Source organism: Gracilinanus agilis, chromosome 1 (genome assembly GCF_016433145.1).
Source record: "Gracilinanus agilis isolate LMUSP501 chromosome 1, AgileGrace, whole genome shotgun sequence".
Classification (NCBI taxonomy): Eukaryota; Metazoa; Chordata; class Mammalia; order Didelphimorphia; family Didelphidae; genus Gracilinanus; species Gracilinanus agilis.
Genome location: NC_058130.1, coordinates 696,464,121 through 696,481,483, shown reverse-complemented (window position 1 = coordinate 696,481,483; position 17,363 = coordinate 696,464,121). Strand labels below are relative to the sequence as shown.

At 43.2% G+C, this 17,363-nt stretch overlaps 1 protein-coding gene across 1 annotated transcript; it reads left to right on the top strand.

Annotated features, from left to right (window-relative positions):
* Window positions 1–2,010: 2,010 nt before the first annotated feature.
* On the top strand, window positions 2,011–3,066 carry GPR20 (G protein-coupled receptor 20). Its single transcript, XM_044658298.1, has one exon. It carries the CDS (start codon window positions 2,011–2,013, stop codon window positions 3,064–3,066), a length of 1,056 nt encoding a protein of 351 aa, XP_044514233.1.
* Window positions 3,067–17,363: the final 14,297 nt, after the last annotated feature.

The following is a 17,363-nucleotide window of genomic DNA, read 5'->3' as shown; positions in this document are numbered from 1 at the left end:
TGTGTGACCCTGAGAAAGTCACTTAACACCCATTGCCTAGCCCTTACCTCTTTTCTGTCTTGGAACCAATATTCAGTCTTGATTCTAAGACAGGAAGTAAGGGTTTAAAAAAAAAAAAGAGATTCTGACTCAGTAGAACTTCTCCCCACTGCTCCTAGTTCTGCCTTTTGAGGCCAGGCAGAATAATCCTCCTCAGGGCCTTTCAGGTACAAGAATCTTGCTTTCCCTATTGTTTCCCTTTCATTTCTTGCCTTTTTAAGGCTAAACATTCTTAGTTCCTTCAAGTTATCCTTGTATGGCATAGTTTCCAGTCCCTCCCTCCAACCCAAACTTGTTTCTCTGGATTGATTCCAGGTTGTCGATGTCCCTCCTAAAACATGGCACCCGGAAGTGAACATGATATTCCACATGGCCTAACTGGGGCAGAGTGCAGCAGAATGATCCTCCCCACACCACCCAACCTCCAGCTGTAGCCCTGTTTTGGCCTCAAAAGCCATATGACCTTAGATAAGTCACTAACCCTCTGGTGTCCTGCTTGTGAAATATATGTATTGTGGGAGTTTGGGGCAGAATTATGAAATTTAAACTTATCATCAGGGCAGCTACATGGCTCAGTTTTTGGAGAGCCAAGTCTAGAGTCCAGAGGACCTGGATTCAAATCTGACCTCAGACACTTTCTAGCTGTGTGACCCTAGGAAAGTCACTTAACCCCAGTTGCCTAGTCCTTAATTGCTTTTCTGACTTGGAAGTGGTATTTTGTATCAATTCTTAGACAGAAGGTAAGGGTGTAAAAAAACATATCCTACAGTTTGTTGTGGATATCAGACAAATTAGATAAGTCCTTTAGAAATGTACATATTTGGAATAATATGGAAATATGTTTTGTGTGATAATACATGTATAATCCAGACTGAATTGCTTGCCAACTGCAGGAGCGGGGAGACAAGAAGGGAAGGAGACAGTTTGCATCGTGTAACTTTGGAAAATGTATATATTATTGTATTATAAATAATATATGAATATAAAATTTTTAATGTTGTTCTAATAAAATAAATAAATTTTTGAAAAAAAATCACAGATTTGGCTTGGCCACAGAGGGCAGAACCAATACTAGCAATTATTGTTGAATCATTTTCAGTCACTTTTGACGCTTCGTAACTCCATTTGGGGTTTTTTGGGCAGAGATACTAGAGTGGTTTGCCATTTCCTTTCCCATCTCATTTTACAGATGAGGAAAGTGAGGCAAGTGACTTGCCCAGGATCACACAGCTAATAAGCATCAGTGTTCAGATTTGAACTCATGAACATGTCTTCCTGATTCCAAGCCCAGAGCTCTATCCACCGTGCCACTTGGCTGCTCCAATCTATGCCTTATCAGTTTCAACCCTGAAGCCCATCCCATATCCTCTACTGGATTTCACATGATTTTTAAGGAACTCCTAGGATTCTGTGTACCCTACATAAGCTACCTGCTAGGGCTATAACTGAAATTTTTATTTTTATTAAATTTATTTTTATTGAATTTTTATTGAATAAGCCATGAGTCTTGGATTCTAATCCCAAATTAATTTCCATTTTCTGGGCCTCAGAGTCCTTCTTTATAAAAAAGGAAGGGTTGGACATGTTGCTTTCTAATGGTATTTCCAGCTTTTTTCCATGGACAAAACCAGTTGATGGGAGGGTGGAGAGTGTGAAGCTTGAACTAGTAGAAGGTTCCTTTAGGTTGGGGGAAAGGGCAGTCTCATGAAAGGGGGAGCACAGTGATGACACCCTAAGAGTTGATGCCTGCCACATAATATGTAGGCTAGAGGAGGACTGAGAGACTAGACAATGTGATTTTATTTGCCATGAAAGAAGCAGTCCCTCCCCCCCCACCAAAAAAAAAAAAAATCAGCTCCCTGGGACAAAGTCCCATTTGCCATGTACGAGGTCCCGTATATCTGCTCCCTGCGCGATGGATTCATATTCTTATCCATCTCCTTGTTTTCTTTTCAGGTGTTGGTTGCCATCATGCCATCTTCTTCCCCTCTGGAGTCCTCTCTCCCTCCTGCCAGTCCCAATGCTACAGTGCCAGCCAACAGCAGCATGGAAGAAAACCAGTTCTTCTATGCTTTCTCCCTCTTGGATAAGGAACTCCATGACAACTTTCCCAACCTGTGGGTTGCCCTGTTGGCTGTCAATGGGACCATCTTCCTGGTTGGAGTGGCACTCAATGGCCTGGCCCTCTATGTCTTCTGCTTCCGAACGAAGACTAAGACCACGTCCATCATCTACACCATCAACCTGGTGGTGACAGACTTGCTGGTGGGTTTGTCATTGCCCACAAGGTTCATTATCTACTACGGGGCACAAGGCTGCCTCAACTGCTCTCTTGTGCACGTCTTCAGCTACTTTGTCAATATGTACTGCTCCATCCTCTTCCTCACCTGCATTTGTGTGGACCGTTACCTGGCCATTGTCCAGCTGGAGGCCTCGAGGAAGTGGAGGAACCCCAGCTGTACCAAAGGCATCTGTGTCTTCATCTGGGTCTTTGCTGTAGTGGTGACCTTCTCCGTCCTGACCGTAGCAGTCCAAGGGGGTTCCTGCTGCCGCCTCTTTGCCTTGACAGTCTTCGAATACTTCCTGCCACTGGTGGTCATCACCTTTTTCACAGGGAGGATCATGTGTGCGCTGTCCAAGCCCAATCTCATGCACCAGAGCCGTGAGCGGCGAATGCGGGCTGTCCAGTTGCTCCTCACTGTCCTCGTCATCTTTCTGATCTGCTTCACACCATTCCATGCCCGCCAGCTGGCTGTCTCTCTCCGTCCTCAAGATATATCCAAAGAGGCAGGTCTCGTGGCCTACCACGTCACCATCACCCTCAGCAGCCTCAACAGTTGCATGGATCCCATTGTCTACTGCTTTGTGACCAACAGCTTCCAGGCCACAGTCCGGGGCCTCTTCCGGAGGAGTGAGCCAGAGCAGACCAGTGGAGAGGCCATCAGCATGCACAAGAGCTCCAAGGGCTCCATCCACAATGCCATCGTCCCCTGCTCCCGTGCTCTGGCTGACAGGCCCCAGGTGTAGTCAGGAAGCTAGAACATCACAGGAGAGGCCAAGGCAAGGAACAAAGGATCATAGAAAAAATCCTGGAATTGAGTTCAAGTTTGGACACTGCTCTTGACTGCCTGGGTGACCTTAGGCAAGACTCTTCTTATCTAGAGCTGAAGTTTCCTCATCTGCAAAATACAAGGGTTGACCCAGATGAGCTCTAAGGCTCTCCCCTCCTCTGGAGTCTACGACCCTACTTGGACTCTGATGACATTCTAAGGATGGTTCCCGGGGGGACACCACCTCTATTCCACCTCTGCCTCAGTGTGCGACTTCAGACAAGTCCTTTCAACTGTCTGGGCCATCATTTCCTCATCCATCAAATGGGGATAATAATGCCTGACCTTCCTACCTCACAGGGGAGTAGAGAGGGTGAGAGCAGCCTGTGGAGACTAAAGGGTCACCAGACATTGAGAGATGCATCTAGCCATGGCAGACAGACATGGGATTTAGTGACTTAATTCTATTCTTAAAAATATTTCCTGGGGACCCAGTAGTTGGTTAGCAATTATCTCTTTAGTTTTGGACTTCCTCTAAGTGATTAGTCAGTAGCTAGGGATCCTCTCCCTATGCCCTAAAGCCTTGAGAACAGGAAGGAGGGAACTGAGGGGGAAAAGGGGGGAGAGAGGGAAAGGGGGACAGCTAAGTGGCTCAGTGCATTGAGAGCCAGGCCTAGAGACAAGCAGGTCCTGGGTTCAAATGTGACCTCAAATACTTCCTGCCTGGGTGACCCTGGGCAAGTCACTCGACTCCTATTGCCTAGCCCTTACTGCTCCTCTGCTTTGGAACCAATATGCAGTATTGATTCTAAGACAGAAGGTAAGGGTTTTTTTAAAAAGACAGGGAGAAAGAGTGGAGAAAGAAAAGGGAAAGAATCAAAGGAAGCAAGGAGCAAACAAACGAGAAAAAGATGCATTAAATGGAGAGGGATGGAGAAGAAGGTACCTCAGAGCAACTATATAAAAATGTCACACATTGGCAAAAGACTTGGAGTTTCTCAAAAACACTTTCCCATAGAGTGCATCATCCGAACTTTAAAACACACTGGGAGGGTGGCAGGGAAGGGACTCTGTCCAGGGCTTAGCACAAGGCCAGGAACATAGTAAGCCCTAAATAAATATTCAGTGTTGCCCATCATAATCATCCCCTCCTTTTTTTGAGAAGGAAACTGGGATGCAGAGAAGTGATTGTCCAAGGTCACAGATCTCCTCACTCCCCACCAACATAGTCATCCCCCTTCATCCTAAGCATTTGCCTCCAAATGCCGCCTGATGATGGTCGCCCCCAGACAAGAGTTTCCTATGTGAATCTCTTGAATAAAAAGGAGGAAAACCACTGAGGGAATTCCAAGTGGAGTCTCCAAATAGAACTTCTGATTTACCTCTACCTGCTCAGTGCAGATAGAAACTTAGAGCTGGACAGGAGCTTTACTTAGCCTGGGGAGCTGCCTATATTGATGGTAAGCTCTTGGCCCAGAGATTGGTCTAGAGTCTGCCCGTCCCTGGTTGGAGACATCTCTTTGGCCTCAGTGTTGGTGGAGGGCACTTTGGAAGGGATAAGGAGACCTTCCACTATCTCCCCCAGTCTAGTGCCTGCATTTCTAGTCCTGCCTCCTTTTCATAGAGACTTTGATAAGCCAGGTCTTAGATAACAGTTAATCAGTGTCCTGTCACAGATAGAGTCCTGTATCTGGAGTCAGGAAGACCTGAGTTCAAATCCAGCCTCAGATACTGTGTATGACCATAGACAAGGTGAGGTGTGTGACCATAGACAAGTCACTTAACCCTGTTTGCCTCTGTTTCTTCATCTGTGAAATGAGGATAATAATAGCACCTACCAGTGGAGGGATCGAATGTGATAATAAACCTTTAAAGTGCTGTATAAATATTAGCTATTATTATTCTCTGCACCTATGAACTCCGTCCCATCACCCCCTTGTCCCCCCCCAAGCCCCATTTCACTGATGAAGGGAAGGAGCACTTCATCAGTGGAACTGACTCACTAAATGTTTCTTTTATAGAATTTGGAGCTGGAAGGGATCCTAAAGATGATCTAATCAACCCTTCATTTTACCAACAAGGAAAAAGAGGCTCCAAGAGGGAAAAGGAGCTTGTGTATCATAGTCACACGGCTAATAGGTCAGAGCTAGGGTACAAACCCAGGGCTTCCGACACCGAATCCAACACTCATTTCTCTGTACCCAAACCTAGAGTGCTAACTTTGAAGGAGTCCACAGGAGTAGACTTCAGGGGGCTGGTGAATACGGATGAGGAAAAACCTTACATCTTTTATATTAATATAACTGGTTTCCTTTGTAATCTTGTGTGTCTTAATTTATACATTTTACAGCGTTATTGTGAGATGTGGTCCATAGGCTTCTGCCAAAAAAACAAATGAAAGAAAATTAATGAGAACCCTTGCCCTACTCTGGGAAGTCTCTCCAGAAAATCCGAGGAGCAAAACTTAAACCATGACCAATTCATCTGCTGAACTCCCTTGAATTTGCCACAGTCCCATTTACTAAAAACCAATGGTTCTGTTTGTTTATTGAAAATTAATTCTTCAGGGGCAGCTACGGGGCTCAATGGATCAAGAATCAGACCTAGAGACAGGGGGTCCTGGGTTCAAATCTGGCTTCAGACACTTCCTACCTGTGTGATCCTGGGCAAGTCACTTAACCCCCATTGCCTAGTCCTTACAGCTTTTCTGCCTTAGAACAAGACTGATCCTAAGACAGAAGGTAAGATTTTAAGAAAAAATAAAGAAAGAAAACTAATTCTCAAGGGTTCTAATGCTTTGCCCTTCTCTGAGGCCCAAGGAAATTACCCCAGGAATTCTAGTAACTTTTTGATAACTAGAAGTTTCTCTTAGGTCAAAAGGGGACTTCATAGCATGGTACATTGGAAAGAATACCATACATGAAGAGGAGCTGGGTTCGAATCCAAGCTCTCCCAATTTCAGATAGAATGGTCTTATGCATATCATGAACCAGGTCCTCAATTTCCCTAGCCATAGAATGAGGACATTGGACTAGATGATGTCAATATTTCCTTTTTTAAAAAACTCTTACCTTCTATCTTAGTATCAATTCTAAGACAGACAAGGACTAGGCAATGGGGGTTAAGTGACTTGTCCAATGTCACACAGCCATAAGGTATCTGAGGTCAGATTTGAACCCAGGACCTCCTGACTCCAGGTCTGGCACTCTATCCACTGTGCTACCTAGCTGCCCCAGGATATCTTCTTGCTCTGAAGCCCTATAGTCCTATATTCTTCCTCAGAGCTCCTGAGCAATATTAGTCCTGGACAAGTGGAAACATTTCAAAGTTCATATTTAGAACTATCTACATCCCCTCTTCAGTTCCTGCTTCCAATGTTGGTATTTTCCCTTCTCCCACTCCTGCCTCCTAAAATCCTCAGGCATTTTGCTCTTTTGTTTTTAAACCCTTAACTTTTGTGTATTGGCTCCTAGGTGGAAGAGCGGTAAGGGTGGGCAATGGGGGGTCAAGTGACTTGCCCAGGATCACACAGCTAGGAAGTGTCTGAGGCTGGATTTGAACCTAGGACCTCCCATCTCTAGGCCCGGCTCAATCCACTGAGCTACCCAGCTGCCCCATTTTGCTCTTTTAAAAAATATTTTTTTTTAGTTTTCCCCAATTATATATAAAAACAAATTTTTAAACATTCTTTTAAAACATTTTCTTGAGTTCTAAATTCTCTCCCTCCTCACCACACCCCACCCCACCCTGAGACAGTAAGTAATCTGATCTAGATTTTACTGTTTCACTCTTCTTCAAATAAAACAATCCATCTCCTATTGCAATGCCCTTGCCATAACTATGCGCCATGTTTGGAATTCTCTTTCTCTTCTCATCTTCACCTCCTCGCTTCCCTGGCTTCCTTTAAGACTTAGTTCAAAGCCTTTTTCAGACCTTGCTTCCCTAACCCTCCACTGGTGGTACGTTCCCTCTGAAATTACCTTCTATTGGCCCTGTATCTATCCTTGTATATATGTATCTATCCTGGTATAATCAGTTATTTGCATGTTGTTTCTTCCATTAGAATGGGAGCTCCATGAGGGCAGGGATCGTGCCTTTATTTGTACTTTGTAGTACTGAGCACAAAGCCTGGCACATGGTACCAGATTAACCAGTGCTTGTTGACCGTCTGTCTAGAGACTTCAAGTTATTCCAGGATCTTAAGTGTCTAAATATCCTTTTTGAACTGAGATGCTCAGATCCCTGGACTGAAGCAGAGGGATTTTCCCAGAAGCCCCCAGTTCATACCAGAAGGATGGCTCCCTACTCCACCTGCCTATAAAGCTGATGATTCTTCCTATGAGGAGCTCTCCAACCCTGCATTTACTCCCTTGGAAAAGACTCTTGATTTGATGCACTGAGAGCTGATTCTTCCTTAGTACTCTAGACTGCAGGAGAATGTCAGAGGCAACAGAAAGCTGTGAAGAGCCAGAATCAGGGAATTGACCCTGGCTAGCAGCTTACCTTCCTGCTCTCCACTGATGGAAGTAGCACCCTGCAGTGCAGAGCACTCTTGGATACATTTCTTTGGGGGAGTCTTGGGTTTTTTAGATCCAACCCTGGGATCTAAAATGAGCCCTCAGGAAAATCTGGAGTGCGGGTGGGATTCTCATTGCCTTTTGAACTGGAAAGATGCTGCCACTGAGCTGAATATCTCCCGGGTCCCTGAAGCTCTAAGACCCAATTCCATAGGAATGAGAAAAATTTATAATATTGATGATGAAGGAGAAGGGCAAGTCCAAGAGTAGGAATGTGCCCTAAAAAGAGATGGAGAGATCTTTCTGCTATCTAGTCCTGATCCTGCTCATAATTTGCCATGTGACCGCAAGCAAGTCACTTCTTCCTTTTGGGCTTAAGATCCTTGTAAATGAAGGTGCTGTATTAGATAATCTCTAAGTTTTCTTCCCATTTGGATGGTCTATATCCTATGATCCCAAGATCCAAAGAAAGACCAGCAGCATCAATGAAGGTGGAGAGGGAACACTTTAGGACAGAAGGGGAAATTCTACTCCTTGTGAACTTCCATTTCTTCCTCCAAGTAGTACTACTGGATTGCTTCATATCTTCACTCCTGGATAACAATATCAGGACTCTCTAAACCTATCCTACTTCAGTACCAATGAAAGGGTTGGCTTCCTGGTCCATGATATAAGCCTAGGTGAGGAAGAAGAAGAGTTTGCTAAGGTGTAAGGTCTGGACTGGTTGAGACATCCTTTCCCTTGCTTAGCAGGACAAGAGATCCCAGAGGAGGCCCTCAGAGCTCAGGCTTTAGCTATTTCTTCCCCAAGGTCAGTTTCTACCATTACCTCATGTGGGAGTCCCCCACCTCCCCAGACCAAAGCTTCTCCCATTAGTGAACAGGGCTTAGCTGAGATATATTGACAGACCGGGGGCCTATGATGGAGCTAAGTTGGTGAGGTTATATAATAAAGTAGCTTATGATGTCCTAGGGTTAAAGTTGCAAAGTTCTGGAACCCAGAATCTTACAGACTCAGTTAATATTAGAATTGATAGTGGCCTTAAGACATAGGATGGAAAATGAGAGAGAGAGAGAGAGAGAGAGAGAGAGAGAGAGAGAGAGAGAGAATACTGAAAGCTGGAAGGAACCTTAGAACACAAGGTATTAGGCTATAGATTTTTTGAAGTTAGGAAGAAGCTTAAAATAGAGAATTCTAGAACATAGGATATTAGAGCTAGAAGAGACCTTAAACATGGAATGATAGGATATAAAATTTTGGAGCTATAAAGGGCATTAGAACATATCAGAACTGTAAGGGACCCTAGAAATAATGAACCAGGAGTTCTGGATCTAGGGCCCATGAATTTTTCAATATACATATGTATACGTATATATTGAAAATACATATTTTGATAACTCTTTCAAAATAATTGGTTTCCTATGTATTTTATTTTGTGCATTTAAACCTATCATTCCGAGGAGAGTCCATCAACTTCACCAGACTTTCCAAAGAATCCGTGACACACAAAAATGAGGTTAAGAAGCCCACTCTAAATACCCTTACAATGAATTCTAGTCTAACCACCAACCGGTAGAGTATTTGTATTTCTTCTAAACTCAGAGTTCCAAGTCCTATACAAGGCTTTTCCTGATTCCCCTGATGTCCTAGACCTTAATGTTCTCTATATATTAAAAATGCTTGGGGCAATCTCAGTGGACAGAGAGCCAAGCCTGAAGACAGGAGGTTCAAATCTGGCCGCAGACACTTCCTAGTTGTGAGACCCTGGGCAAGTCACTTAACCCTGATTGCTTAGCCCTTACTGCTCTTCTGCCTTGGAACTGACACTTTGCATTCATTTTAAGGCAGAAGGTAAGAGCTGGAAAAATAAAATATAATACATTAGATTACTTGGTATATACATTGTATTTACTTATTTGTACATATATTGTATCCCTCCTTCAAGAGAACATAATCTCCTTGAAGGCAGAAGTTATTTTGTCTTTTATTCCCCAGTGCCCAGCACAGTGCCTCACTACATAGTAAACATAATAAGTAGTATTCCTTGAATTGAACACTTCATTTTACCTAAAAGGAAACAGATGGCTAGAGAGAGGAAGTGATTTTTCAGGGGTAACAGCACAGGGGCAGAGCTGGCAATCGAACTCAGGTCTCCAGAGGCCCAGGCCAGCCAGTGCTCTTTCCACTGGACCAGAGAGTGATAAGGATTTGCAAACCATAACCCATCCCCTCCTCCTAAACTGTTGGGTGGTTTTGTTTTTTTTTTAGGAAGAAGAAAATGTCATATGTATTTATATCAGATGTAAACAATTCCTGTAATGAGACGTCCTGAATTAAAGCTGTTTATTCTGACTGAGTGGCCTCCACTTCTAGGGTTCTGGGTAGGTCCATTGGGCTAAGCTCTGCAAGGCTGGGGAAGCAGCAGGTTTGTCCCAGGAACGTGAGCAGGTCAGCGTGACTCAGAGAGGCCTTTGGTGGTGGAGGGAGTGAAAAGGAAACAGAGGAGCTGACATTCAGACATGTCTTCACATACACCCACTTCAATGCTTTTAATGATCAATATATTAATTTGATGCATATAAATGATCAATATATTAATTAATGCTTTTAATGATCAAAATATTAATTATTAACTAATTGGACATATTTCACATGTAAAAGACAGGAAATACTTTAGAATACAGGGCGCCAGAATGGGAAGGAAGCATGGAACCATAGATTGTTGGAAGAGATGCTATCTAGGTCCCTCAGTTTACAGGTTATAAATCCAAGACCGGGTATCTTGCCCAAGATCACAAAAGTAACAGAGCCAAGATGCAGACCCCGGGTGTTCGAATACCAAATCTGGTGCCAGTTCCACAATGTCATAGTCAGGGCTCTAGATCATACCTCTGTGGCATACCAATATGAATGTCAGCTAAAAAGAATCTTGAACTATAGAATGCTAGATGTGGGGGAATCAGAACTATCACAGATCCAATCTCAAATACACCTCAATGCTTTGGCTCTGGATATTCTTGTACCAGCCCATTTCCCCCTTATCCACCCAAATCGTCCCCCTTCCTCCCCCACCAGTGATCCCTTTCCCTCTTTGGAAACTAGTAGGGTCTCAGCATTGTGCCACTTAAATATCTCACATCTTCCAGGGCTTCTGGAACTGCTGTCCCCAAAACTAGAATTACTGTGTTTTGATCTTGAGACCCAGTGGACACTCAATCTTGTTTATTGACTAATTGCTAATTGATTAATCTTGCATAGCCTAGGAATAAGGGTGAGGTGCCAGCTCATTCAGACTTCATTAATTTTCTCTCTTCCAAAACTTCCTGAATTTAGGTTTATTCTTTTTTTTTTAACCCTTATCTTCCATCTTAGCATTAATAGTGTGTATTGGTTCCAAAGAAGAAAAGCAATAAGGGCTGGACAATGGAGGTTAAGTGACTTACCCAGGGTCACACAGCTAGTAACTGTCTGAGGTCACACTTGAACCCAGGACCTCCCTTCTCTAGGCTTGGCTTTCAACTCACTAAGTCACCTAACTACTCCCCAATGAGGTTTATTCTAATGAGCAACCTACACCCTCTGAGGATCCACTCCTTATTGGAAGACAGGAGATCCCACAAAATTCACTGGATTTATCTTTTCCCCCTTTATTCCATTTACTATAAAGTTCTTAACATGGGGTCCATGATAACCCTGTTGTTGTTCAGTCATCTCAGTTGTGTCCGATTTTTCATAACTTCTTTGAAGGTTTCCTTGGCAAAGGTACTGGAGTAGTTTGTCATTTCCTTCTCTAGCTCGTTTTTACAGATGAAAAAACTGAGGGATTTTCCCAGGGTCACACAACTAGTTATTGTCTGAAGTCAGATTTGAACTCAGAAAGATGAATCTTCTTGACTGCCAGCCCAGCACTCTTATCCATATCACCACCTACCTGTCCTTAATGGAATGAAATGGTAACTCTAATAGATTGTATAATTTGTATAGAATTCTATACAATTCTGGTGAATTTGGAGAGGGAAAAATTGTATTTTTATTTTCACTAGCCTTTTGTTGAAAATTATCATTTCCTTTAATTATGAATGTAGGCAACAAACCGTTATTCTGAGAAGGGGTTCCTAATTCTCATCAAATTGCCAAGGGGATCCACAATATACCCCCAAAATGTTAAGAACCAAGAAGAGATGAAGTTGCTCCTTCAAATTCTAAGCCTTTTCTTTTGAAGTTTCCTTCTTCAATTCCTCTTAAACTTCAATTTAGAACTCCCTATTCGCAGCAAAGAAGTGGTGGTCTATAGGTACAGAGTGAGGCATACACCATCAGGGAAAATTTCTGCATTTCTTTGTTTAGAAAGAGGGTTGACCACATGGTTCAATAGGGACATGATTGGGGACATAGACTCTAAATGACCACCCTAGTTGCAAATATTAATAATATGGAAATAGGTCTGGATCAATGACACATGTAAAACCCAGTGGAATTGCATTTTGGCTATGGGGGGGAGTAGGAGGAGGGGAGGGAAAGAACATGAATCATGGAACCATGGAAACATATTCTTAATTAATTAAACTAAAAAAAAGAAGGTTGATTTGCTAGAATATTTACTTAATTAAAAATATAAAATAAACTTGCTTTAAGTTGCTGAAAAAATCCCAGCTCCTCTTCTAATTATTCCTTCCTAATGAGATTTCTATATGGCAATACCTGACATTCTGTGGCCTATCCCTCCCCTCTAGCAGACTGAACCCTTTAACATCTCCTTCCCTTCCCTGATTTTATGCTGGAATAGTAGTAGTGTCACTCCCTGATGACTTTGGGCTTGAAGGAACCAATAATGGCATCATCAGGCCTCAATACTTCAGGCCTGGTCTCAGGAAGAGAAATAGCCAGTCTTCCCCTGAGGAGGAAGGCATGAAGAAGAGAACAGCCAGCTGCCTGATCTACAACCAGGCCTCATATATCAAAAAGGGGCCCTAAAGCCATGGACAGACTCAGAGGACTTCCCCCTAGGGGTTTGAGGCCTCTGAATCTCCCAAGAGATCTTGGCTCTTATCTCCCATCCAGAACTCAGGCCTCAAAACCTCTACTGAGTAGTTGACCCCAGGCTTCATAAAAGAAACATTGGCCATTTTGTGCATTACATTTCCTTCTCTAACTCATTTTTACAGATGAGGAAACTGAGGCAAATAGGATTAAGTGGCTTGCCCATAGTCACCCAACTAGTTAGGATCCGAGGCTAGATTTGAACTCAGGAAGATGGGTCTTCTTGACTCCAGGCCTGGCACTCTGAAGAAGTTATGCCTGCCTACTGTCATAACTACCACCATACACACCCCTACTCTGGGCCCCAGTCAAGGATATCTGTCTCACAAACACACCATTAGTCTTCTTCCCATCCTGGATCACGAACAGTGTAGTGGATTCTACACTTTCTTCTTTCAGAAAATCTGCTGTTTCCTAAATCTCCAAAGAATACCTGAACTGCTAAAATGGTCTCCCCCCATCACTCTGCCCATCCCCAGTTCTTTAGCACCTCCATCAATATTTCCAGTGGGATAAGGAGGAGGAGACCCTGGCTCCTTTGTTGCTCCAAAAAAATACTATGATGGACAAGCCCATTATTTCTCCCCCTGAAACCACCACCTCCTCCTCCCTTTCCCATTACTGTTGAGGGAAACATGGTCTTCCCACTCCTTTATGCTCACAACCTAGAGATCATCCTGGATTCTTCTCTCTCTCTCACCTCCCTTATCCAAGCTGATGCCAAGGCTTATCATTTCGCCTTTGCAACATCTCTCAAATAAGTCTTTCTTTATACTCCCACAGCCACCACTCAGGTGCAGGCTCTCATCACTTTACACATTTATTTTATTTTTAACCCTTACCTTCTATTTTAGAATCAATACTATGTATTGGTTCTAAAGCAGAAGAGTGATAAGGGCAAGGTGATGGAGGTTAAGTGATTTGCCCAGGGTCACACAGCTAGGAAATGTCTAAGACCAGATTTGAACACAGGACCCCCATCTCTAGGTCTAGCTCTCAAATCATTGAGCCACCTAGTTGCCTTAAATACACTTAATAAACTCTAGCTCCCTATTGCTTCCAGAAGCAAATATAAAATACTCTGTTTGGCATCCAGTGTTTTTTATAACCTACCCCTTCCTACCTTTCTAGTCTCTTACCCCTTACTCCCTGACACTCTTTGATCCAATGACTGAGGTCCTGGCTGATCCACAAACCAGACACTCCTATCTCCAGGCTCTGGGTGTTCTGTCTCACTGATCCCCACATCTTCGATGCTCTCCTTCCTCTGCTCCAACTACTGACATCCCTGGCTTCCTTTAAGTGCCAGCTAAAAATCCTATCTTCAGCACATGAAAAAGATGTCCTAAATCTCTCATAATTAGAGAAGAATGCAAATGAAAACAACACTGAGGTACCACCTCACCCCTAGCAGATTGGCCAATATGACAATAAAGGAATATAATAAATACTGGAGGGGTTGTGGCAAAATAGGGACACTAATGCACTGCTGGTGGAGTTGTGAACTGATCCAGCCATTCTGAAAAGCTATTTGGAACTATGCCCAAAGGATGTTAAAAGACTGCCTGCCCTTTGATCCAGCCATACCACTGCTGGGTTTATATCCCAAAGAGATCATAAGGAAAGAAAAAGACATGTACAAAAATATTCGTAGTCACACTCTTTGTGATGGCAAAAAAATTGAAAAATGAGGGCATTTCCATCGATTAAGGAATGACTGAACAAACTGTGGTATCTGATGGTGATGGAATTCTGTAAGGAATGATGGTCTGGAGGAATTATTTTTGTTGTTGTTGTTGTTTTAATAATTTTTATTTTTTAGAAAAGTTATCATGGTTACATGATTCATATTCTTACTTTCCCCTTCACCCCCCCAGCCTCCTCCAGCCGACGCGCATTTCCACTGGTTCCAACATGTGTCATTGACCAATACCTATTTCCAAATTGTTGATAGTTGCATTGGTGTGGTCGTTTCGAGTCTTCATCCCCAATCATGTCCACATCAACCCATGTGTTGGAGGAATTCTTTATGAACTGGGAGAACCTCAACAAACTGATGCAGAGTGAAATGAGCAGAACCAGGAGAACATTGTACACAGAAGGTAAAACACTGTAGAAAAATCCAGTGTAATGGACTTTGCTACTAACAGCAATGCAACAAGCCAGGACCCTCTTAAAGGACTTATGGGAAACAATGCTAACCACATTGAGAGAAAGAGCTATGGGAATAGAAATGCAAAAGAAAAATATATGATATCACTTATCACATATGTACATATGGGTATGTGATTTGGGCTTTAGGCTTTAAAAAATCACTCTAAAGCAAAAATGAATACTAAATACTCAAAAATGAAATGGGTATCAAGCGATAACATTTGTACAATCCAGTGGAATTGCTTGTTGGCTCTGGGAGAGGGGAGGGAAAGAAGATGAATCATGGAAACATGGAAAAAATTTAAAAATTAAAAATTAAAAAAGAAAGAAAAAGAAAAACCCTATCTTCTACAGAACATCGCCCTCTTAATTCCAGTGCCTTCCCTCTCTTACTTATCCCGCATTAGTCCTGTCCATAGTTTGTTTTGTATATATTTGTTTGCATGTTATCTCTCCCATTAGATTGGAAACTTCTTGAGGACACATCATTGGCCTCTTTTTTGTATTTCTAGTATTTAGCACAGTGGCTGGGCAATTAGGTGATGCAGTGGGTATAGTGCCAACTCTGGAGCCAGGAAGACCCATCTTCTTGAGTTCAAATCTGGCCTCGGTTGTGTGACCCTGGTCAAGACACTTGCCTCCATTTCCTCATCTGTTAAATGAGCTCGAGAAGGAAATGACAAACCACTCCAGAGTCTCTGCCAAGAAAACCCACAGAGCTGGAAACAACAGAACAACAAAATGGGGCATGATTGTTGCTTACTATATGTTTGTTGTTGATTGATTTTCATACTCACATGCCCAGGCTCTGGGTCCATCTCAACCCACTCCTCCTTGGGCTCAGAACCACCTTCACTGAGACATCTAACATTTGCCAAGGCTTTGTCGTCACTGCCCCCACCACTGCCACCACTCCATGACAATCCAGAGTGCACTCAATATTGCTGGAGAGACAGACAGGATGAGGGCTTTGATCTTGGCAGTCTACTTTACTTTCCCCTTTCCTAAATGGACGCCCATGACATTGGGGATCTTTGGCCAGAACACATCCTCAGATTGTCTGTGGAGTCTCACCCCAAAGACCTCCAGAAATACATATTCCGACTCATCCTTTCTCCATTTCCAATCTTGTCACTCTTGTTTTCTTCTCATCCATCCCACTAATTATTCCACAGACAACATTAGCTCTCAGTCCACACTAAGCCCTCTGCTGGAGGCTACTGACTCTCTCTGGCCCAATCTCAATCAGCAAACTTATACCGAATGCCTCCTTTGGAAAAGCTGGGACCAGCAGATCAGTGTGCATGCTAATACATCAGGTCGGCAGATCAGTGAGATATCATTTGAAAGGGCTTAGTACAGTTCCTGGCACATAGTAGGTCCTTAATAAATGCTTGTTTCTTTCCCTTCCTTTCTCCTTCCTCTAGACAATGGGGAGTCATTGAAGATTCCCAGGTCCTCTTGGAAGGATGTCAGAGAGGTAGTAGTTTCCTCTTGGCCTCAGTCACCCTGTTCAGGACTAGGGGAGGGGGTTGGAGTGGAGAACGATCCCAGAGCCTACCATTCACCAGCACCTGTCAGAACCAGAGGTAAATATTTGCTGGAGGCTGTTTAGATAGAGAGGAGGAAATTAAGAGCAGGAAATTACTGGGTCATCCCCCTTGGGAGAAGTTCCTGCTTTCTGTAGGATTCTGACACTCTGAGGCTAGAGCTGGCAGGGGGCCTGGAGGCTGAAGGACAATGAGGAAGACCAGAGGAGGAAGAGAAGACTGGAGCCTGGAGAGGGAGAAACAGGTTCTCATGTTGCTCCTTCATGCCCTTGGCTCTGAATTTTCTAACCATAAACTCCCAGATTTAAAAAGGCTCCTAGAAATCATTGAGTCTAATTCCTTCATTTGACAGATGAGGAAACTGAGGTCCACCAAGGGCAGGGAATTAGCCCAAATTCACACATGAAGTCAGCATCTAGTATGGAGCTTGAACCCTAGTCTTTAAAAAAAAAAAAAACTTACTTTCCATGTTAGAATCAAAACTATGTGTTGGTTCTAAGGCAGAAGAGTAGTAAGGGCTAGGCAGGTGATGGCAAACCTTCAACACGAGCTGACACGCATAGCCATTTTCGATGACATGTGGCCTTATGCCAAGAAGTATGTGGCTACACGCCAAGGATAAAACACTTGCTGTAGTGTAGTATAGACACTCTGTGCACTAGAGATGACAATTCTACCTATATTAATTTACCTATTTTTGGTTTATTAAATATATATTACAATTATACATTTTTGTTATTTAAACTATAAATATTGCAAAATTATGGGTTTTTTCTTGAAGTGACACACCACCCGAGTTATGCTTGGTTTTTTGGCAAATTTTGACACACCAAGCTCAAAAGGTTGCCCATCACTGGGATGTGATGAGACTTAAGTGACTTGTCCAGGGTCACATAGCTAGGAAGTGTCTGAGACTAGGTTTGAACCCAGGACCTCCAGTCTCTGGGCCTCGCTCTCCAACCACTGGGCTACCTAGATGCCCTCTAAAACCCTAGTCTTGTCACTCCCTTATA